The following is a 25,978-nucleotide window of genomic DNA, read 5'->3' on the forward strand; positions in this document are numbered from 1 at the left end:
TATTCTTCTGTGTAATTATATAATTTTATACTTAATGGTCAAATACAGTGAGTCTGAGGTTAGCACTAAACAATTTTACATGGCTACAACAATACAGGCATTGTCATTTTGATAGGATAAATGCTAGTGTTTAGAAGGAGAAGATATAAATTGGAAGCAAATAGGATATTTACTTTTTGAGCTGTAGTCGAAGTTATAATTAGAAGTTGAACCATTCTTGTAGAAATACTTTTTCTTTTTCTCTGTTAATTCTCTTCTTTAGGATTTTTTTTTTTTTTGGTTTTAAAATATAAATATTACTTTTAATAATGGGGAAAGTTTGCAATTTCTATGATTGATATAATACAGTAGACTTGCTTTATAGTGGGGCTACTCAACTTGTCAATCAAAATCTACCAGTCAATTGTAGCATGCTTTCAAGTCAATTGTGAACTCTCCATCTGTTACATAGACTAAGTAATAATGTTGTAGTTAATTCTAATAAGAAATACGGCAAAATAAATTTAGTACAAATAGAATGACATTATATATGATGTGACTAGTGGGTAGTGTTGAAAGTAAAAACAATCCCTTAGCTGGAATCTTTTGTCAGTGACATGTTGGATCTAGGCCAGGCCTGGCCAACCCAAATTGTTTTGCTGGCCACTTTGATCACGCGTAATGTTACGGTGGGCCACAATTTAGACAAACATGTTTTTAAAATTGTAAAACAAATATAAAATGAGCAAGATTTTATTGTTATACCAAGAGTTCGTACTTGCACTTGCGCATTATAACAATGACACAAGCAAATTTTCCTTTATTTAATTGTTTTGGTATAGACATAACGGCAAACAAAAGTTTTAATAAATATATAATATCGCTTAGCGGGCCACACAATTTAATGTGACGGGCACATGCGGCCCGCGGTTGGCCAGGCCTGATCTAGGCAGTGTTTGTTGTTGTTTCAGAATCTCAGTTTGATTCATCTGTGCTTAATTGTATTCCAGTGTATTTCCCCAGTAAGTATATAGTACAGTTTAAACAATTTTATAGTGCTCATGTCATAACTTGGTACTTAAAGACAAATGCACAGGCTATCTTTTTTTATGACATTACATAATCTTGTTAACACATTAATGGCTAATGACATAACAGGTGAGCCATTCTTTTGTACCAGTAGATCATATTGTTGCCCACAGAAAAAAGTTTCTCACACAAACAAACAGGTTGGGCAGTTCTGCTTTATAGCAATCTTTAGAGGACCTTTAAAAAACAGATGTAATATTGAATGGTTGTTAAATCAAATTTTTGCAATATTTTTAATTTTGGTGGAAAGATGATTTTATGCCTACATAAGAAAAATATTCCAAAATTTAAAAAACTGTTTTTAAAATTATATTATTTAAAGTAACTTGAAAAATTAATTAAAAAGTAAAAAACAATAGCACTACATAATTTTTAATAATTAAATGATAGTTGAATTATAAAAATGAAAAATCAAGCAGTCAATAAAAGTTACTAGATTCTACAAGTGTATATGCACTTTAATGTATGTGTTTGCATGTTGTAATTTTTTTGATTTAATTTATTATCGGAATGATATTTATATGTATTTTTATTTTTATGTACAATAAATGTAATTCTGATTAAAAAACTTTTTTTAATGTTAAGGCATATTTCCCTCTAAGAAGGCGGTTGTTTTCATTTCCACATTTGTTGATTCAATGTTTTAAAGGTCACTCTAATGAGATTCTGATTATTTATTGGTTTGTTATATTGGTAGTGAAATATATTATGCTTATGGGAAATTGACCTGGATCTTCTCTATTGGTTGTTATATTGTGATGAATGTGTAAAACAAGGCTGATTATAATGTGAGTCTACTGTATATTAATAACAAGCACTAATGTATGATATAAAAAATTTTAATAAATAAATTTAATGAATTATTAATTTTGTTTTATGATAGGTTAATTGATTTTGACTTTGGATAACAGATTACTGATAATAACTAATTGAAGATTGTATTAAAACTTTTTAGGTTTAAGAAAAGTTTATCCATATCATTTTTCTTACAATACATATTGCAAAGGAAGATGGCTTGGACAACCATTGTTAGAAGTCATGGTAAATGAATTTGGTGCTTACACACGAGAGCTTTATGTGAGTTAAATGTTTAGTAAATATATAAAATACTTTTTTAGTTTTGTAAAATTAATTATTTTATTTATTTATTTATTTATTTATTACACATACTGGATTTTATTCCTTGATGCGGGGAGCAAAACCATCTCCCAAAAACAAAACCCTTAAATACAATAAACATATAATCAAACAAAATTATACAATAATAAATAATGATTTAGTTGTAAAATAATTTATATAAAATTTACAAAATCAAATACAGTAATTAAATAAAGTTTAAAGTTAAAGTTCGGGAGCATCTGTCAATATAATACAAAATACCAAAAAATAGAAACCAAAAAGGCAAATTGCTTACCTATAAATAGAAAAAAAGTTAGTATTGAAGACACAGCACTGACAGATGCTCCCAAACAGCACCAGCAACAAGGCTAGATTTATAGTAGAGGAATCACGCCCCCTGGTAAGAACTTCGCAACCAAAGATTTCTTTACGTAACACTTTAAGACGCCCACATTTAGCCAGAATATGCCAGGCATCCACAATTTCTTTCTCAACACAAAAGTTACACAATTCTCTCGAGTAATTATTTAAAAAGTTTAACGAATTACACCTAGCCTGTATAAATAAACACAAAATATTAAGGGAAACATCTTGATTATATAAAGAATTATCAAAAAACGTAACATTCAAATTCTTATACCAACAATTATATACGCTTTTATTTATTTTTTCATTTATATTATATAAAAAATTATCAAAAATGTTTACAAGGAGAAGAGACCAGTCCATTAGATCCAAATCATCATTAATAAAATTAATACCATGATTATTGCATGTATCAATAAGATAACGTGTCCAATCTATAGACTTTTTGCTAAGTATAAATTTCAAACAAACCTTACTCAGACGATAATCATCGATTTTAGAAATTCTATTAATCCAATTTCTCAACCTACTAACTATTATAAGTTTTATAGGGGTCAAAGCACATTCCATCATAATTAAATAACCTGGTGTACAACGAGGTAAATAAAATAAGTTTTTAATAAATTCAGTCTGTATACCATCACCATTGGTTAGATTAAAACCCCAAATCTCTGAAGCATATAACAAAGAGGGCAAAACCACAGTTTTCAATAAACGTAAATAATCCCTCAGATTACGTAATTTGGCAGATCTCCCCAACTGAATAATTTTATTCATCAATAATCTGGCATGAGTTCTCTTATTAATGTAATGCGTATGGAATAAACCATTAGACGAAAATGTAACACCCAAATATTTGTAATTGGAGACAACTTGAATTGGAGAACTCTTAAACCACCATTTATCTGTCCTCGCACTCTTACCTCCTCTTCGAAAAACAACAATTTTAGACTTATTCAAATTCAATTTCAAACCATTTTCATCTAAATAAATTGCGAATTTATCAATCAATCTTTGAAGTCCAACCACAGAGTCAGATAAAATTACAATATCGTCTGCATAAGCTAGTATTTTAATTTGGAAACCATCTATTTCTATACCATCACCAGGAAGAATTAATAAAACCAAAGAGATCGTTCAAAAAAATACCAAACAAGATTGGACTCAAAATACAGCCCTGCTTAACACCAGTCTTAGAAAACATTAATGGCGAACAGTTCCCTCCAACTCTTACCATAAACGAGGAATTTTCATACAAAGCAACAAGTAAAGATATAAATTTATAACTGAAACCATAACGCAACATCTTAGACCACAACAAGTTCCTACAGACTCTGTCAAACGCAGAAGATAAATCAACAAAAAAAGCATACACCTTCCTCCGTTTCCGTAAAAAAGTTTTCTGAATAACCGTGTACAAAACAAAAATATTATCCAATGTGGAATAACTAGCTCGGAATCCTGCCTGATTCTCATGCAATATATTATTAACTTCTAACCACCGAATCAGTCTTCTATACAAAATAATACAAAACAATTTCGAAACACAAGATGATAGCCATATACCTCTATAATTACCAGGAACATCCTTCCTACCATTCTTAAAAATCGGAATTAGAATACTCGTCTTCCAAGACTCCGGTATTATCCCAGTATCAAAAATCTTTGAGAAAAGACACAAAAGATGTGGTCTCAGCGTCTCAAAATTCCAAAATTCCATTGGGATCCCGTCAAAACCTGGCGCTTTATTTGGCTTATACCTCCTCAGAGCATCATTAAGCTCACCTGCAAAAAGTTCATGGTCCAAAAGTTCATCATACCAATTCCTACAATAATTAAAAGTAGAAAAATCAACAAAATAAGGGTCCAAGGAACCAAATAAATTAAAAAAGTGATGAAACCAATCATCAATAGATATAAAGCAGAAATTACAAGACTTAGTCCGCTTAACATGTCGGAAATAATTCCAAAAAAGCCTATTATCTTTCCCGAAACAATTTTGAATTTTTCCAGCAAATAATTTTTTTTTCGCAATGCAAAATCGCTTCACCAGACTTCGTAACATAACAAAACGCAAACGATCATTAGAATCATTACTCTTTCTAAAAGATCTCCAGGCTCTATTCCTAGCGCAAATTAACATCCTACAGTCCGAATCGAACCACGAAAAAGAATTCTTATGTCTCCTAATATTAAATCCACACTTACAAGCCAAATTAAAAAGAAGATTACTCAGGTCTTCCATTGAATCAAACCTATTCAAGATACATATTTCCTCCAAAGCCAACCTTAATTCATCCTTTCTAGATTCGTCCCAGAACAATCTGTTAATCCTCTGCCTCTTCTCTAAAGAAACCGATCTATCATTGCCACAAGCCAGTCGTAAAATCAAAGGGTTATGGTCGGAATCCAAAAACTGACCCATCGTTAGAGAGAGAATATCTTTCCAAATTAACGGAGAAACTATGACCAAATCAATAACTGAACAACCACGACTAGAGATAAAAGAATATTCACCCGCTTCATCACCTAAACATCTTCCATTACCAATAATCAAATCTAAATCATCACATAGATGAAGCAACTTTCTACCAAAAGAATCAATCACCAAGTCTTTCGAATTCCTATGCAAAGGACAAACAATACCAAAAGAATTGCAAAAAGCGTCAGAGATTATATTCCCCAATCCAATCCTAGCATTAAAATCACCAGCAATCATTACATTCCTATCATGTAATATCAAACCAGTTAAAGTTTCAAAAATAGACTGCCAGTCATTTTCCCTAAAATAAACAAAACATACCAAAATATTACCAAGTTCGGCACCAAATTTGACAAGTATTAGAAAGTTATCTTGATAAATAACAACGCAGGGAAAAGAGGATCTTATTGCCAATAACCAGCCTGCACAATAACGACCTTTCGTATGTAACTTAAAAGCCTTACCAAAGTAGAGATTATAACCTTGCAAACAATCAGTTACGTCCGAATTTCTATTAGTAGAACCATACCAAGTTTCAGAAAGAAATATAATATCATACTGCAATAGATACTTCCAAAAAAACTCAGGTTTATTAAACAAACCAGCACAATTCCAAATTAAAAAAGAAGTACCCCTATCCGGCAATTGCTAGGATGAGACAGGCTTAACCTGGTCACAGTCAACATCGTAAAAGTACTTCGTTCCGTCAATAATAATTTTATCATAAACTATTTTTACCATTCGCGCTCCAGAAAGTTTTGACTGTCTACCGAAATCACGAAGCTTAAATCTAATATTTCTCAATCTAGGAGAAAAGTCATCATTTACATAGACACCATCCGGTTTTAATTCCAGAATTCGTTTCTTAAAGTTCATTTTTTCATAATAATCAACAAAAGTACAAATAATTAATCTAGGGGAATTAGCCTTTTTCTTTCCCACTCTCATTGCCCTACCAATCTTAATGTCGGGCATCTGTAAGACTCGCGTAGCAAATTCAACTATTTTCTCTTTCGTTTCTAGAAATGATTCGTCCCGTACCTCTTCCAGACCGGAAATGACAACATTATTTATACGACGTTGGTTATCCAAAAAATCAAGTTCCCGAGTAATATCATTAAACTTTCTCGTAACATTACTTTGATCGCTTAAACCACAATTTTTATCAGCCAATTTTTCTAATATCTCTAATCTGGTATCTAAGTCACCCAAACCTTCATCCAAATTTTTTAACCATTCCGATACATAATTTAATCTTGAAATAAGTTCGTCAACCTTAGAATTCATGGAAAAATGTAAACGCAACAGAACACGTATACCCTCTTCGAGGTTAAAATTTTCTCCTTCCAGAAGATATGCAAATTCTTCCTCCTCGCGACTCTTCAAAGATTTCTTTTTACTGCTGGTCTCTCCTTCCGTTAAACTCGGTGAAAACGACTTTCTTTTCGGATTAACTGCCATAATTGTAAAGACTTACCTATAAATAGAAAAAAATTAGTATCGAAGACACAGCACTGACAGATGCTCCCAAACAGCACCACAACAAGGCTAGATTTATAGTAGAGGAATCACGCCCCCTGGTAAGAACTTCGCAACCAAAGATTTCTTTACGTAACACTTTAAGACGCCCACATTTAGCCAGAATATGCCAGGCATCCACAATTTCTTTCTCAACACAAAAGTTACACAATTCTCTCGAGTAATTATTTAAAAAGTTTAACGAATTACACCTAGCCTATAAATAGAAAAAAAAGTTAGTATCGAAGACACAGCACTGACAGATGCTCCCTTTGTAAAATTAATTAAAATTAATGCAGAAGTTTATAAATACTGGTACTGAAAAGTTTCAAATTTATAAATATTCATGTACATAACACTCATACATATGCATATGCACATACATGTATATGCACATATGCATTCATAGCCAAAAAAATAAGCATAACCATTAATTTGGCATATATCTCAGGGACTACTGATTAGAACAGCTAGAAATTTAACATGTAAGCAGAACATTGTATTCTTTACAAAATTTTTGCTTTTCAAACAGTTGAAAAGCAAAAATTTAATCTGAATCATGTCAAACCAAAAACAACAAAAAGAAAGTACTAAGAATTGTTGTAAATTGTTTTGCACATAAAATAGTTAATATGGCATGTCGCCTCCTGCAAGCATGTGCTGCATAGCAATTTGCTCATGATGGTTATAATGTTGTTTGTCAGTTCTATTGACAGCAAAGTTCATTTTTGAAAAAGAGTATCTTGAAGTTCCTAGTGTATTTTTGGTGGAGGTTGGAATGCAACTCATCTCCCTAGATTATCTCACATATGTTCTATGGAATATAGATCTGAAGGTATTGCTGGTCATTCTATGCAACAAATATCTTCACTGTCAATAAAGTCATTAACAAGTGCAGCTTGTGGGCCAATAGCCTGTAAGCAATAATGGGCCTATGCATATAGGTGTTATTTTTTGTGAAAATGAAATCTGCACTCACAACATCTTAGAAAAATGTCACATGGACAATGTGTTCTCAGTAATTTAGCTGTTTAGTAGTCTGATGTGTCCAATAATCTGGTGTGAATTTCTGTTGCTTTGTTTTCTGTAGTTGAGCAGCAATAGGACCAAATTGGCTTGTGTTTCATTGCATGTACTTTAAATTACATGTATAATGGAATGTAATTGTGAATAATTACATCAGTTTGATGAACAGTTTGATCATCACAATACAATGGCTGAAAATAATGTATCATTGCATTTTATTACATTATAAATGTATACAATTGAGTAATAATAAAGTAAATTTTAAAGATTTAGCTAATAGCTTTGTGATGTATTAACATATTTAGAGAGAGAAACAAAATGGTGTTATATTAAATGAGAAATCATACTCAATGCAGACTATTTAATTTTGTATGGATTCTGAAACTACAAGAAATATGTCTCAGTTGAAAATTTGTTTTTTTAGGCTTGAGAAGACATTTTATTAAAACTAATTTTTTATCTATGATTTTTGCTATAGTAGTTCATTTTAAGAGGATGATATACAAATTTACTAGTAAATAGAATGATATATAGATGTTTGATTTTAAGAGCTAATATATTACAATTTATTGGTGCTCATCCTGTCTCTTTGTGAATGTAAATATTTAATTTATTGAAACAAAGATACAAATTAAATGACAACAAATGATATCAAAAAACCAAAAAAGTGATATTCAAATAATAAAAATACATTTGTACAATATTATACCTTTTAAAATGTCAGAGATAATATATAGAAGTATAATATTTTTTGTCTGACAATACGTAATCAATTATATGACAATGTGAAGAGCAAACAAAAGTGTTTGGAAAGCATTCAAAAATTTTAAAGCATCCATCAGTATTTCTATAAGATAAAATTGTTTGGAAGATGATGAAATACTCTTAGTTTGTTATTTTTTTAAGTTTTAAATTACATATTAAATCAAAGAGAAGGATAAATAGCAACAAGATAAACACAAATGCATTAATTCAGTGGTATTCATCCAATGGGTCGCGACCCCCAAATGGGGTCGCGGAAAATTACCTTGGGGTCACACTGTTAAAATGTTTGAATACCATTGCATTAATTAGTTGTTCCAATACAATAATTAGTAGTATTCTAAACTAATACTAAAATGATGTCCATTCATCTTCAATTGAAATTGTAATCACTTTGGGACTTATAATAATGATGATAATCAACTGATAACATTGTCTGGTAAGTAAATTAGACTATAATTATTGATATTCTGGTTTTATTGAGCCTAACATAAAAGGGCATGTTAAAACAATTAAAAAGTACACCCATTGACAAAAAAGTGGCATTTGGATTTAACAAAACTTTATCAATGCATATATATTGATAGTAATAAGTGATTCCAATATCACAGCAAAGGAACAAGTAATTGTACTATGGAACTACAGTACAATTTAAGGGAATTTTTAGTGCTTTGTAGGGCTTCTTGTTTGGATACGTGCAGTGATATTGTCGGGCATGGAGGTATACAGATACAGTATGCTATACTCTGACAGATTTGTCCACAGATATTTAATATTAAATTTTTAAAATATTATATAAGATGATGATATATCTTGCAGATGGTTTTTAACAATGACTATGACAAAGTTTTTGGAAATCTAAAGTGAACAGTATCATCTGTAAAGTGAAGATGTTTACTACCCTGTGAAGCAATTTTCCAGGATAATGTGTGTAATAAGTATCAAGAAGGAATAATGCATTGTGTATTTTGATTTTGTTTTATTAAAAAAATATATTTAATGTATTCTATTAAAAAGGATGACAAATATATTGAAATTTAATTGTATTGGAACTAGAAACTGAATTACGTTTAACTAAGAAGAAAAGAGCGACAAAAAACTATTTCTATTAAGTTTTTAGTGGCATCTGTTTTTAATGAGAAAAATGTTCAAAAATTGATTCTTCAATTTGAATTATTAAACTATATCAATATATTTTATGTTAGATTTATATAACAAAAATATTGTCATAACCAAAATTATATATTTTAAATTTATTAATTCTAATTTTTATATTTTATATTGTAATAATATAATAATATTATTAATATATATATATTTTTTTTTTTCTATTTAATTTTAGGAACAATTTGTAAAATTTGGTAGTTTAACAGTAAATCAGAAATCTGTGACACTGGACTATATTCTTAAGAATAATGATTTTATTTCAAATGTAGTACACAGGTATGAGAATTTTTTATATGTTGTATTATATAAGCTGTATTAAAAATTTTTGTATATTAAAATATATAATTAAATGAATGAATTAAATTTCATACTAAATTAATTTCATTTCAAGTGAAATCAAATCTTTATTACCATTCAGAGAAATCCCAATCTTTGGGGATACAAAAAAAGGTAAAAAAATATTAATAAATACAAAATTGAGACATTTTAAATAACATAAACATCAAATCACTAGAAGCATTAATTGATGTTCAATTCAGTCTACTAAATAAAGTTCAAAAAGTATACATTTCTTAATTAGCATCAACAATAACTTTACTAAAATAGCTATATAACTGGATTATATTATATTAAATCTTCAGCAAATACTGAAACTCCAGTTTGAAAACAAAAATTTAATGCAAAACAAACATTTTTGATTTCCTTAAGCAACCATCACAGGGTTACAGGAATATTCTGAATAAGAAGATAAATTTGGAACAAACTAATTTAAAAGGTTGGGACAATATCTGATTGGCTAAAATTAAAACTGACTTCAAATAATGATGCCCATGGTTTTGGAAGTGTGTTGTTATTTTTAAAATTGATTTATGTTCTCTTCCTGTAAGCCTTATAAATTTCTAATTTCTCCAGATATCTGAGTTGGTTTAGAATGAAAATCAACTCAAACAGTTCTATAAATGTTTAATCTTGAATTTTCAATAATATTTAAAAATTAAAACTGTTAATACAGTTATTACAGTAAATTTTGAAGACATTACTTTAATTAAAATGTTAAACAAAAATGTTTGATTAACATTTTGGAATTTATAACCAGTTTTTATATAGCTAGTATTGATTAATCTATTTGAATTGTTTTGAATTTTATAAAAGTGGAAAGTATGTATTTTTATTATTGCAGGCATGAAACTCCTGTATTAGCTGCTTCATTAAAGATTATTTACAAATCAGATGATCTTATTGTTGTTGATAAACCACCATCTATCCCTGTAAGTTAATTACTTTTTAATAAATATTTATTTTGAAGAAGTATGTATGTATATATGCATTTTCATAAACTGCAGATATTTTTATGTAATTTGTAAAGTATTGTCTTTAGAAATTGAAGTTTTAGTAATGCATGAAAAGCTTTCTAATTATATGTTGAGTAAAAGTTTTTGCTTGCTACATATATTTGTTTACAGTTTTTGCATATATGTTGTAAAAACAAAAATAAATATATTTAAATGAATAAGAGGTTGTTCTTCACAATTAATCTATTCAAAAAGTAATTCACCTTGAAAGAATAAACAAATTGTTCTCTTTTTATGTAATTAACTCTATTTTTTTCTCTGTTCCAATCCCTAATAGAATCAGTATAATTTTCTAACAATTATGTAACAATATTATTTCACATATTTATTAAAGTTACATGAATTTAAAAAGGAATTGATATAAAAGCTTCTAGAAGCTTGATGTCTAAGATATGAGAAAAAATAAAGTTATTTAACTGTAATGGAATGTTAAATAACAACATTGCAGAACACAATTCAAATCTAGAAGTTATTACCCCAGTTTACAGTATTTGTAATGAATAATTACAAATACTGTAAACCAGGGTTATTTTGTGACTGCAGAGGAAACTTTGTGACATTACATTAGAATGACTTATTTTGAATATGGCAGATTTTTATCCATTTCAAAATCTGTTTGGGGATAAGATATTGATAACCTGTACAGCGATGTTACATGATGCTAAAGATGGAAAGTACAGGACACTATATTTACACAGTGTAATAACAAAATTTCATAGCAGATGGTGTCACACACAATTTTATTTATTGTGATTATTTTAAAAGTAACATTTATATTATTAAAGTCTCATAACAACCATAAAAGCTACCCAACTCATCACTGGATTTTTAAATGGGCATATTAAACATTTACAGTGAAATGTTTTGTTAAAATGGACAAATTCTTAATCAAATATTTCTTTTATATATGGAAAGTAATATGTTACTGCACATAATATATTGTTTAAGTAATATTTCAAGAATGTTATTTACTTTTAACTCTAAAAAAAGGTGTCACTTATTAAGTCAAATACAACTATCCATTAACTCAATTTTTGATTAAGGCCAAATGATCTGGGTTATATTGGGCTATAATATGGCTACTATTTAATAATTAAATATTAAATTGTAGCCATATTATAGCCTGATATGATGTGGCAGATTGTTTGGACTTATTAAATTGTTTAGTTTACTTAAATTATCAGTGTAATTGATGTGATCAAACTCTTGGAAATTAATTTTTGTTATTCCTCATGCCAGTAGTTCTAAGTATTTGCCAGATGGCACTGATTGTTTCTCTTTTTGTTTATCTAATATTGAGAAAATGGGAACATTGTATTCGAAAACATTTTGCTATAATCATTTTATAAGTTTATGAAAAAATAGGAATTAACTTTAGTAACTACATTTTTAGTTTTTACCATATAGATTTAACTTTTTCCCTAAAAAAATAGTGCATAATTCTGAAGAAAAAATTTTGTTTTCAAACCTTTATTATGATAGTAGTTCATATAACTATACAGATTTAATTCAAAATTAACTTATAATTAGCACTAGATAGAGATTTATCTTTAAGCCAAATTCTACAAATTAAAATCAGGGTAACATTTAATCAATTTCAAATTAATTAAATTTTACCTACTTTTTAGATAAGCTTGACTACTAAAATTAAACTTTGATTTATTATATGTTTGTGCCAAACATATTTGTTAACTATAGAAGCTTAATTAAATACTTTATTCAATATTATATTTTGTTAAATGTAAACAATCAATTAAATTTAAAATCAAATTTATAAGAATGATATCGAAAACTATATGTTATACCATAAATTTAATTAAAAGAATTATAATTTTAAATTCATAATGCAGTAACTTTAAATAGTTAATTTAGATAAATATTCTTATAAAAATTTATTGTATTGATAAATATTAATTTTCAAAATGTTTTATTAAAAATAGGTACATCCGTGTGGAAATTACAGACATAATTCTGTGACATTTATTCTTGGTAAAGAACACAATCTTCAGAATCTCCATAGTAAGTTTTTTCTCATTCTTGTTCGTTAAATCAGAATAAATACAGAATTATAATGATAAAATGTCTTATACAGTGGTAGTTTCCACTGTATAAGATTTTGCAGTCACTTAAGAGATTGTCTCTATATAACAGGCAGTTTTTGAAAGTACCAATGTTTCTTCCATTGACTTCAATGAAAATTTTGGCAGATAAATGGTCAACTGCTTGAAACATCCATTGGTCAGTGACTTGCTGCACATTTCTTAAATTATATGATAATTTAACGATCGGTTAATATAAGAGAAAATTTAAAATATTTTTAAAATATTGAAAAACTGTGGATAATTCAGCATAATCACAGAAACAAAAGTGATTACAATCAGTTCTTATTTCTAATTGTAAGAAGCTACCATAAGATAAAATTTAATGGTTAATTTTTACTGTTAAATTTTAATTTATGCTATACATTTTTTTTTATTAATTTAAAATGAAATATAATTAAGTAATAAATATAATTAAGTAATAAATATATTTTATTTTAAAAATATTAATATGAATGAACTCTGTTTCCAATTGTTGACACATCCCTCCAACATGCTATTTGTAGAAATTTCCTCAATCTTTTATGAATTTGAAAAATTATCAAACTATATTAAAATTAATAATTAAATTTAATTAATTGTATTAAAATAAATAAACATTCTAATGTAGCAATTATTATAATTCATGATTAAAATATACTATAATAATTTTTACTGACTATTTTGATTTGTTTTAGTTTTGATTTTGTAACTATCATAAAAACTTTAAATTGTGTAGAAAATTTATTTATTTAGTACAAGGAAATCCTGTATGTACAGGCATACAACAAAAAACATATTATAATCACCAATATCAATTCCAACATAAAATACAATAATATTAATAATACAGTGAAGAATAATAAGCCTTTAAAAAAAACAATACAGTGATAATAACAAATAATAAATAAAACTAGCAACAATAATAATCATAACCAAAAAAATATAAAATGTACACAAAAGTGGCAGCGAATAGTCTACAAAAACTAAAGTTCTAAAAAAAATTTTATATAAGAAATTAAATTACCTGAAAAATTAAATGAATTGTTAATTATAATATGCTCAGAAGTGCCAACCAAAAACGCTGTCAACTCTCAATCACTGAAACAGCTACACTATATCCACACCTCCTGATGGTTATAAATCTGAGAAAAAAAAGAATAAATTAAGCAAGTTAATTCCCATTAACCATTTAACTTAGCAATAAAATTATAAATACAGTCATATTTATTATAATCACATAACACTTACTTATAAGATTGAACCAACAAATAATCTAAACCAAAAACTGTTTTTCTATATTTAAATAGGTCACCAAGCCCCATTCATTAAAATTATTCAAATACCACTTGTTATATTTGTAATTAGAAGCTCTATCTTTGAACTCATTTAAATAAATATTTGCTAATCTCATTAGAATATCGGAAGCATCTGTTTCATATAACATAATCGGATGATCTCAATAGCCAAATTTTTGTAACAGTGACACGGTTTGATCTCCCCGTGCTACTCTTTGAGAAACTAAATATAATTTAGCAGAAGCAGTAAGTTTATTAACTGACTGTTTACTTAACCACCTTATATTATTTTTTTATTATGTTAAAATAAAGATGCACCCTTTGGAACCCCAAGTATATAATGTACTGTACAATGGAATCTATCTTTTTAAAGAATACAGAAGCTTAATAAAATTTGTTTGTAAATTATCTTCTTTCTCTCTCCAATCAAAGTCTCAAATCTCAGAACCATATAACACTACTGACTGAATAATGCAGGGGTGGGCAAGCAAGAGTTCAGTGGGAGCCAAAATGTAGGTTTTGCAAAATGCATGGGAGCCACAGTTCTGTACTGTTGTGGCAGATAGTATGGTAAGACTGAGAAGGATAGCACTTTCAGCAAGAGCCACATGTAACTCAAAAAGAGCCGCATTTGCCCATGCCTGGTATAATGACTTGAATAATTTTAACTTATCTTCCAGCGTAACAGTCTACCAGACACACATGCCTTAATTATCTTATCTATGCAAATATTAATTTTACTATGAATATACTTTAAATACTTTAAGAAATGTCCATTGGACTGATAAAATATGCCTAAATACTTGTACTCATCAACAACTTCTATTTTACACTTCTGTATAAACCAATTATCATTTTTAGAATGTTTTCCTCCATTTTGGAATATCATTATTTTAGATTTATCAACATTAACGGAGAGTTGTAACGCCTGTATTGCATTTCCCAAAAATCAGTTTTTCCCTGCAGACCTAAAAGAGAGTTTGACATAACAACCAAATTGTCTTGATATGTCAAAATTGCAGAAAATTAAAGTTTAATACAGAACTATATAAGTTATGTTGTTGTTATCTGTAGTGAACATTCAACTATTACATAATTAAAAACTTACCATATTTCTACACATATAAGAGCATGCCCTTATATTGATAGATGGAGCAAAATCCACACTATATTGTGCAAAGTACTTAAACAAACTCACTATTTTTAAAATAACTTTTATAGTATTGGAAGCATCTTTTTATTTTCAATAATTGTTAGTACAGAGATATCACTGAATGGATATTGTATCTATATATTTACATTTAATTTATGTTGATATAGAAGAGCTGTCTTATAATCTGAAACAAGCCAACACACAAAGCTGGCACTACATGTTCTTTGTCAAGTGACAGATGTTTGCCTGAAGATGTACTGTTTGCCAAACTGTTTGTTAAATAACAAGCTCACATGTACAGTACACATATGCCTATTTATTGAATGTCTGGATTGTGATTCTGTACACAGCCAGAATGAATATTGTCTATTTTAATGTGGGTAAAAAGACTGACTCTGAGTGGGAAACTGCAAACATTTAGGTATTTATTTGACTAATCCCAAACATTACCACAAACTACTCAGCCGTACTACTATGTTTGTCAAATGGCAAACATTCATCATTTGGGATTTATTCCAATGTTAATCTGTCTCTGTAATCCAAACAAACACTTTTGGTAGACATCTCACAGCAATTTCTGGTTAGCAAAACTATTTTTTATTTTTGTATTTAAATAAAAAATAGTTTTGCTAACCAGAAATTGCTGTGAGATATGTCTACCAAAAGTGTTTGTTTGGATTACAGAGACGGATTAACATTGGAATCTACTTTACAGCAAGCCGATTATATATTTGGGATTTAGTAAATACTGTATGTGTAGCACTGGCTTCAGGGCATATTCTTATAAGCAAAACAAAATGTATGTTTCAAAAATGCAAAAACAAGCAATTCTCACTTATAAGATCGTGCTCTTATTTATACAGAAAAAACAATTTAAGTTCCTGAAGTAAGGTTAAAATAGAGTGTTCTGTTTGAAATTTTTATATATTATTTTTCCTATAAAAAATTCCTCATATTATGTTGACAAATTTATTAATTATGAAAAGCGTATTGTATAAATTAATATAATAAAACTTTCAACAGTAAATATTGAATTCTGTTATTTCAAATCACTTAAATAGATCTAATTATCTTTTTCAAGTAACAGATATGTAATCTAATGTAGTCTAATTATCTTAAATTTTAGAAAAGGTTAAGCAAAATGTGACAGTTTAAGTTAAGTAAAGTTTATTTGTACTAGGTATAAACCTGTTACAAAGGGGTTACAAAAGATTGCCAACCTTAGTTGGTTTAGTTATATTATAATACATTAATTCCAATATAATTAACGTCTTGCCAAAAACCATTAACATACATTTTGAATACTGTAAACTCAAATACTATAAAATCACCTATCATAGTTCTCAGCTACAAAAAAGTTTTTTAAGCAGGTTATATACATTGTTAATAGTGACAATTTATAACTATATAGCAAGAATAAGTACAGTCCTGACCAAAATGATTGACTATCAGTCGGTCGATTGCGCAGCTGTGGAAATTGATCACTTGTTACACCAGGACGTTCTATCTCTTAGCAAAGGCGTTTCAGGTGGACTGATCCGATTTGAGCCGTAATAGGGGTGAGGAAATCGAGCCGGAGGGACTTAAGCGTGCAGTCAAGCGCTCTGCAGGTTGACAAGACTAATCGCTCATCGCTTGCCTAAAACTGCGTGTGTAGCATAGGCCGTTTTTCTTTTAAAATTGTAAATTTGCCGCCACTGATCGTCAGAAATATGATTTTATCCGTTATCTTTATACTTTTCTTTCTGTATAATGTTTTATTTACGTTTATTTTCCTGTAATTTGAGACGATACAGCTTTAAAATAAACAGATCAGGTCTCAATTGCCAATAGATTATCTCAACTTTCACCGATTGTCGTCGGTTCCTTTGTAATCGGAGAGTAATAGGACCCTGTGTCAATTTTCACTGTTAAGTGTTAATTGTTTTTGCGGTAATCTGAGTAGAGGGGAGAAGTTACTTAATAAACCGCCAAGTGTTTTATTACTGTTTAAACAACTGCTCCCCAGTTGTTATTTTTAGTAATTGGAGAGGGGTAGATCGTGTTTCAAGGTCAGTGAAAGTTTATTACTTTCGCAACAGGGTGTCATCTGAGCTGCCACCCACTCCCCACTTAAATGACAACAACGTGCTAAGTGTTTTATTATTATATAAACAAAAACTCCTCTCCCTGTCAGAAGTGGGTCAAATGTCAAGGTTACTATTTAATAGTATTGAACAGAATGTTGTCCTTGATATTTAACTATCATTTTGTCAGAACTCTTTATTTTGAATACTTTTCTTATAATTCATTTCCGTTTCGGTTATAAAATTGTTTTTATCTCTTCTTTGTCATTATATATATATATATATAATGACAAAGAAGAGATAAAAACAATTTTATAACCGAAACGGAAATGAATTATAAGAAAAGTATTCAAAATAAAGAGTTCTGACAAAATGATAGTTAAATATCAAGGACAACATTCTGTTCAATACTATTAAATAGTAACCTTGACATTTGACCCACTTCTGACAGGGAGAGGAGTTTTTGTTTATATAATAATAAAACACTTAGCACGTTGTTGTCATTTAAGTGGGGAGTGGGTGGCAGCTCAGATGACACCCTGTTGCGAAAGTAATAAACTTTCACTGACCTTGAAACACGATCTACCCCTCTCCAATTACTAAAAATAACAACTGGGGAGCAGTTGTTTAAACAGTAATAAAACACTTGGCGGTTTATTAAGTAACTTCTCCCCTCTACTCAGATTACCGCAAAAACAATTAACACTTAACAGTGAAAATTGACACAGGGTCCTATTACTCTCCGATTACAAAGGAACCGACGACAATCGGTGAAAGTTGAGATAATCTATTGGCAATTGAGACCTGATCTGTTTATTTTAAAGCTGTATCGTCTCAAATTACAGGAAAATAAACATAAATAAAACATTATACAGAAAGAAAAGTATAAAGATAACGGATAAAATCATATTTCTGACGATCAGTGGCGGCAAATTTACAATTTTAAAAGAAAAACGGCCTATGCTACACACGCAGTTTTAGGCAAGCGATGAGCGATTAGTCTTGTCAACCTGCAGAGCGCTTGACTGCACGCTTAAGTCCCTCCGGCTCGATTTCCTCACCCCTATTACGGCTCAAATCGGATCAGTCCACCTGAAACGCCTTTGCTAAGAGATAGAACGTCCTGGTGTAACAAGTGATCAATTTCCACAGCTGCGCAATCGATCAACTGATAGTCAATCATTTTGGTTGGGACTGTACATATTATTATTGTTGCTCTTGTCCATCGCACGGAGGTTGTATTAATCTTGTAACTGTCAAGCTTCTTTAGAAATATAAAAATGTAGGTTAGGCACAAAAACTCTACATCTGTGACAGGGGCAATTGCAAAGTTCTTAAATGATATTATGAGATATTGTTTTCTTTTAATTTAATCTTATAGAATATTTTTGTATACTAACAAAGTCGTAAGCACATAACCATTAATATATGAATATATTAATATTATATTATATCACATAAGATTACACTGTTATAACTATCCTTGATATCTCAAAAACAATATTTTTCAGAAACATTTTATATCAACTGAGAGCTTTGTTCTATTTATTATACTCTATAACCACGGTGGCCAAACTGTGGCTCTTGAGCCACATGCGGCTCTTTTCTAGTATACTTGTGGCTCACTGCAAGATACTTAAATTTATACCAAATTTGTTTTTATTTTAATTTTGCTTTTATTATTTTTTATGTATGATTCCTGGATAATATAAAATAAATAATATATTGTTTGAAATAAAAAAGTCAAAATATGGCAACGTTATACATTATTTATTGAAAAATAAATGTAATATTTATTAAATATCATAATATGTAAAAACATTAATAGAAAAAAATAATTATAATGCTTATTTATCGAAATCAACATTAAAAATGAATATATAATGAATAACAATTTCTATAACGTTAATAGTTTTGAAATTTATATTTCCTTATTGACAATTGAAACTAGGAAACATTTTAGAATTTTTTGGTTTTTAAATTTACATTATGCTACTTAATACGGCAATTATAATTTATTTATTATTTAAAAAATTATATTGTATTATAAAACATAATATAAAATGAAATAATAGCTAAAGTGTTGTTTTTTTTTTATAAATATTTAAATGAATTGCTGTGGAAAAATATGTATATATGTATATGTGGCTCTTCAACGAATTCTGTTTTTAATATATGGCTCAAGTTCTAAAGAGTCTGGCCACCCCTGCTCTATAATATAATTGATACTTATTTTGATTTTTTGTCATAAAGAAACAATCAATAAATGTTACCACAAAATATGAATGTAGTTAAAATCTATTCTTAAAATTCCTATTTTTATGATTATAACAATTCATATATCTATTGCTTCTATCGTTCTATTTATCCTCTATGTGGAATGTTAATCAGTTCCTATTCAAAAACTACTCAATTGAAACACTTTATCTAAATTAATATCGTATGAATATTTTTTGTTATCCTTAATGTAGTAATCGTCCCTTATAATTATTCTATTTCCATTGAGTTTTTCCTCCTCATTCTTGATCTTTTACATAAGTCTGTGGTAAGTATTATTTTATTTTTCTCCTTTTTATTGAACTTATCCTTCTTTTTCCAAAATTCTCTAAGAATTGAATTTCTGTCATATAAGGAGTCTAGTGAGATTTTCACTATAGATTTACTTTCATCGTTGGTTAGGCCAACCACACTTTCTATACAGCTGTTAGATATTCCTAATTCTTTTTTTATGTACTGGTTAATTGCTTTTACATAATTATGTGAAATAAACGGGAAATTTATAATTATAATATTTTTATTTCTCTTATTAATCAATTTATCTATTTCAAATTCAACCATACCTTTTATTTGGCATTTATTCTTGGATATTATTTCCATTTCTTCTATTTTTTGAGACAGTTTTGTCAACTTTCCATGAAAATAATTATTTTCTTCTTTCAGTAAATTAACCTCTGTTTTAATTTCTTGTTGTTTGGTATGGAGTAGTGAGAATTTATCCTGTATTAGTTTGTAAATCGATTTGAACGAGTATTGGGGTTCCTCCTGTGCCGGTGGATCTTTATCTCTTAATGTTTCAAAATAGTCATTAATTTTCGTAATTCTTGAAGTCTCAGGGCTGTTTTTATGGAAATCTTTTTCTATTTGATAATAATCTTCACTAGTTAGCTCTTTCAATTGATTTTCATTTTCCTTTTCTTTGAAATTGTCCTTCTGTGGCCTACCACACCCCTTCTTTGCATGTCTGCTTGACTCATTGCAGAGAACGGGGTAAGGAACATGGATTGAATTCAATCCCAGTAATTAGTAATAAACAACTAATTAAGACTAAGGATAGTCTATTTACAAATATTTACTTCTCTGGTTTAACCATTTCCAACTACTTACAGCCTCACAATTTGCCAATACACAACAACAAGCTCTACCAAAAAGTTCACCAGTACCTCCCATGTGACAATTTAAATAAATAATGAAATTTTTTTAAAGTTTAAGGGAAAAAATAAAAATTAATTGCTCTCATAATTAAAAGGTTATCTTTAGAGGCTATTTTTGTGTATCCCAAAGATAACCTTTTAAAACAATTTCCACTGTATATTCTGAAATTATTTAATATAATGCATTTTGTTTTATAGCAATTCATAGAATAGATCGTTTAACTTCTGGATTGCTGATGTTTGGATTAAATCCAGAAATAGCTAAAAAGTTTATGAATCAAATAAAAGAGAGGCAAGTGAAGAAAGAATATCTCTGTCGAGTAGAAGGAAATTTTTCAGAGTAAGTAAAAATTATTTGTTAAATAATTTAATCTATTAAATGGCATGGTAATTTTTTTGAAAACTTTTCAAATTAAATCATTTAAAATGTTACAGAATGCAGCTTGTACTTAAAAATAACAGTTTAAAGTTATATTATCGCTAACAATTAATAAAACCTTTTCTTCTGCATTTTAGCGTAAAAATGGTTTATTATGGGTTGTCCTATCTCATAGTCCTTAGTCCATATATGGTCTGATTGTGTTAGATAATTGGCCCATGTTATTGTTGTTTCATAATTGCTATGTACATTGAATGGCCAAAAAATTAGAGATGCTCTCTAGTAACGAGTTGGTCCACCTTTAACTCTGATCACAGCTGATATTCTTCTTGGCATGGACTCAGCAAGTTTCAGATACCATTTATGAGGAATGTTGGCCCATGCTGACATAATGGCAGCTCTAAGTTGGGTCAGATTAGATGGTGGCATTTCCAAGCTTTGAAGTGATCTTTCGACTTTGTCTTACAAATGCTCCATAGGATTGAGGTCAGGAGACTGAGCTGGCCATGGAAGTTCTGTTGCCACTTGTGGAGTGGTGTTAAAATCAGTCTTTGACCAGTAATAAATAAAGTTTTAAAATAATGTGGACTTATTTCTATTGTGTATTGTCATTTTTCATTTTTGTGCAAATTCTGAGATTTCATTGCTGCTTGTGAAATGGTGTTGAAGTTGATAACATTAGAGGAATGGCATTTTTCACTGTTGTTTGCAATTTTTATAAACTTTTATGATTAGTGCTTCAAAAATGCATCCAAAATATAATAGTAAATCTATCAGTGAAGATAAATGCAAGAAGAGTCATTCTTTTACCATGGAAACTAAACTGTATATTTTAAAACTAAGTGCATTAGGTGGAAAAAAAAAACCACACTTGATATATCTTTTAATAAGCATTAACAAGCAGGTAAATGAGGGTAATGTATCCTATTAAGTATATTAAAGGATCAAACACTAAGTGGTTATTCTGTGTACAAATGTACTTTCTGTTAGTTTTTTACTTATGAGCATTTCAACTTACAACAAAACCTCAGGAACCTAGCCTATTTGTAAGTACGGGAGCACTGGAAACTAACTTATAATTATTTTTTTGTTATTGCCCAAGTACTTTCAAGCTTGTTGGGCTCATCTTTTTTCACCACAATTCTTAACTTTTTTATGGTTGGAATTTTTTTTAAAAAATGAAATGATAGAACAAAAGAATTTGAAAATGTATGCATTAAATTTTTTGAGTGCATATTTGTAAAAGAAGGGTTGCAACAAAATAAAGAAAGCCTCTGAAGATGAGCCTAATACGCATGAAAATGTTTGGGCAATAAAGAGAATAAATGATTCCCAGGTTAGCCTCCAAAAAATATTAGTTTAAGTATTGGCACATTTTATTTAATTTGGGAATGACTATAATTTAACAGTTTTGTTATGAAAATTATACACATTCTTAAAACATTTTCAGTCTTTATATTTTCTTTCTTCATTGGCAGTTTTCTTTATAACTTTCAATCTTTCATGCTTAGTTAATTTGTGAGTTTTTAATATATTTATAAAACTAAAATAGAAATATCATACTTTTCTAAGCATTTTATTACAGATATATCCTATAATTTTTCTTATTGAATCATCTTTTTTATTGGTTTTTTGTGCAAATCAAATAGAAACTTACTTCATCTGAAGTGCATTTTAATTCTTCACTCTGTTGTCTTGATAACTTGGCATCATAATTGTCTTAACCTAGATAACTTGATAATTATTAACCTGACACAAAGAGAAATGCTTAGTTTATGATGATAAAAAATCTTTTTACTTTACTGCACCACACCAGGATGAATATATAAAGAGGGAGCGACTCACAATAACCAATTAACCGGCTTAATTGGTTATTGTGAGTTTCACCCTTTCTAAAAATTTTTTTATTAAGAACTAAGCAATCATTTTCTCTTTGTATCAGGTTAATAATTGCCAAAACTAAAAATAAGATGATGCTAAATAAAAAGTTTACAAAATAGATGTCAGTTATTTGCATTTTCTCATCAAAATTTTTATAAATAATTAAATATGAAAAAAATCACTATTAGGTTAATTATTACTTATATCAAATATAGTAGCAGAAGCAAATATGTTACTTTTCACTTAATGATCTAGATAGCAACCTTTTCTAGCTGTACTGCATAGTTCATAGTACTGTTCATAGCTGTAAATCCTAATCGGATTTACGCAGTACAGCTAGAAAATCCTGCAATGGAAGCTATTACAAGGTACATAGGAGCAACAACAAGAATGCTTGCCTCCCACCTCGCAGAGCATCAGGACAATGTAGCCAAAGGAAGATGTACTACAGAGCTTGCTAAAAAAGTTCTCTAGCAGGGCTACAACCCACTGTGGTCCAGAATGGCAATACTCAAATGCTGCAACAATCAAAGGCTTGTGTTCATCTGGGAAGCACTTCTCACAGCAACTACAGAAGCATGCAATGTTCCCACCCTCGATTTATCTGGGGTATGGGTAGCCTTGTATTGGCGTTTAAACAATGAAACACGCTTAACATTGTATCGCCAACGTGGTGTCAATTCCACGCAAGTGCCACTCACACAGTAGATTTAAAGATTTGAACATGTTAAATACTTATTGCATGTTTTTAACAGAATTACTGGACATTCGGTTTATAATGTTTTAATATAATTTTATTGTACTAATATTTTCATATTTACAGTTGTAATTGATAACTGTATTCTTGTGTTGATGTAATTCTTGAATTAAGAGTAATTCCAAAAATAGCATAAATTTTGCTTAATTTGACGTTAATCTATATTAATTTCAATTTTTTAAATTTTGATTATACCCAATATTAGAGTAGTATTTTACATTATCAAATATCATACATAAAAACTGACACACAAACTGGAACTGTATACTAAACAAACAACTTGACACCTAAATGCAAATTCCAGCATATAATGAACAAATAATCTTTAATGTTCAAACGTTTTCGCCCATCTTTCAGAGGCCCTCATATTACAACATATAAATAAATTATTTTTTAAATAAAGCTATAAATAAATTCATTAATAATAATATAATATATGGCGTTGTAAAAGTTAGCTCGATGTTTTTATGTACAAACGATGTTCAATAAGGAAATTGTTTCCTTTACATTGCATAAAGAAAAACGCATAATTACACATCAAAAATTATCATTATGCTTTGTGGCATTGTAAATAATACTTCTAGATTGTGGAACCAGAATATAGTCTGAGTTAATGCAACCTCTCTTCATGCCTGCTATATAAAATTCAAGAACCTCCAACAAATGCAAGTTGTGTTGGTCAAAAGCCCTTTGTGAAAGAGTAGCTTCATCCCAACATGGAAAAATACCGGGTTCGGTAGCATACTGGGCTAGTGCAGTATTATACTTCCCCTTGGATACATCATATTTGTGGTCCCGTATTCTAGCCTCTAGTGATCTGTACATGGATCTGATGTATGTTATACAACTATTGAAACATTCGTCCTGCAATGGAATACAGTACACTCCTGGCACTTTCTTGTCATCAGACTTGTCTTTTGTGTTAGATAAGAGTCAGAAAATGTTCAGAAAATAAGTTAAGCACAAATTTAAATCCTTAGCAATTTTATTATAAATTTGTTGGAGGGACAGTTCGTAAGATATAACAACCCAATTGTGTTCCGCATTAATAACCCTCATGTTGGTGATAGCTATCCTAGATTGCTGGTTGGCAGCGAGCCTGTTGATTAAGGACTTGTGGTACCCAGGTGCAGATGCTATATGCTTGATGCGTTTCAGTTCTTTGTAGATGTCAGAAGTCTCGGAGCAATGGGAGTAAGTCCTTGAGACTAGGGCCTGGAATGCTACAACCTTAAAAGGCCAAGGGTCTGCTGAGTTAGCAGGTATAAAGAGGGGAATGTATGTGGGTTTGCGATAAATAGTCGTGGTTATATTTTTATTTCCCATATGAATCTTGACATCCAAGTAATTAACTTTTGTGTGACTTTCTTGATCTAACTCTAGTGATAGTCTGTAGCCATTGTTGTTAAAAGCTTTGATATTTGTTTTATCATCAAATATCTAAAATAAATATATATTATAATAATTAAAAATTTTTCATACATTTTTAATAAAAATTTAATATTTAAATTATATATGTTTTAAAGAGATTGCAAAAGTAAAGATTATATTTTTATATAAAATTATATTAAAATTTTCAAGTGATATTGTCATTTGCAAAGAACCAATTGAAGTACTTAGTCATAAGATTGGAATTTGTGCTGTTGATCCTAGCGGTAAAGAATGTACAACAGAGTTTAAAAAACTTAGTTATAATGGAAGATCAAGTGTTGTATTATGTAAGTTTATAAACATATATTAAAATTATTTTATTGGTTAATTTTTATATTAAATTAAATTCTATTTAATTTATTAACTATAAAAGTATACAGGGTGGACAAAAAGTCATTGGTGATTTTCGGAACTAATTTTTTTCCCTGTTAACAAACCCCATGCTAACAATGCTTACTATGCAAACCACATTTTATTCCAATAATTCTTCCATTATTTATGAACCTTTAAAGTTTTTATGGACTTTTTGCTCACCTTGCATTAGTATATTTTTGTTTACTTTTTCGTCAAGATTATAACAGATTTTATATTAAATTTCAATTATATTCATTACATTTATGAATTGAAATACAAAGTTTTAAATT

General features: G+C 29.1%; 2 protein-coding genes across 2 annotated transcripts in view; one reads left to right on the plus strand and one right to left on the minus strand.

The window, feature by feature from the left end:
- Window positions 1-25,978, minus strand: part of LOC136978969 (valacyclovir hydrolase) — a 243,425-nt gene that overhangs the window by 23,945 nt on the left and 193,502 nt on the right. The gene's annotated exons all lie outside the window — the stretch shown is intronic.
- Window positions 1-25,978, plus strand: part of LOC136978968 (pseudouridylate synthase RPUSD2-like) — a 78,653-nt gene that overhangs the window by 5,142 nt on the left and 47,533 nt on the right. The window contains exons 3-8 of the mRNA XM_067274852.1: window positions 2,024-2,145; window positions 9,684-9,784; window positions 10,689-10,776; window positions 12,801-12,879; window positions 21,085-21,226; window positions 25,485-25,621. Coding sequence (XP_067130953.1) covers window positions 2,024-2,145; window positions 9,684-9,784; window positions 10,689-10,776; window positions 12,801-12,879; window positions 21,085-21,226; window positions 25,485-25,621 — 669 coding nt within the window. The remainder of the gene's footprint in view (window positions 1-2,023; window positions 2,146-9,683; window positions 9,785-10,688; window positions 10,777-12,800; window positions 12,880-21,084; window positions 21,227-25,484; window positions 25,622-25,978) is intronic.

This window comes from Centruroides vittatus, unplaced genomic scaffold, assembly GCF_030686945.1.
Source record: "Centruroides vittatus isolate TY-2023 unplaced genomic scaffold, ASM3068694v2 contig_564, whole genome shotgun sequence".
Taxonomy (NCBI): Eukaryota; Metazoa; Arthropoda; class Arachnida; order Scorpiones; family Buthidae; genus Centruroides; species Centruroides vittatus.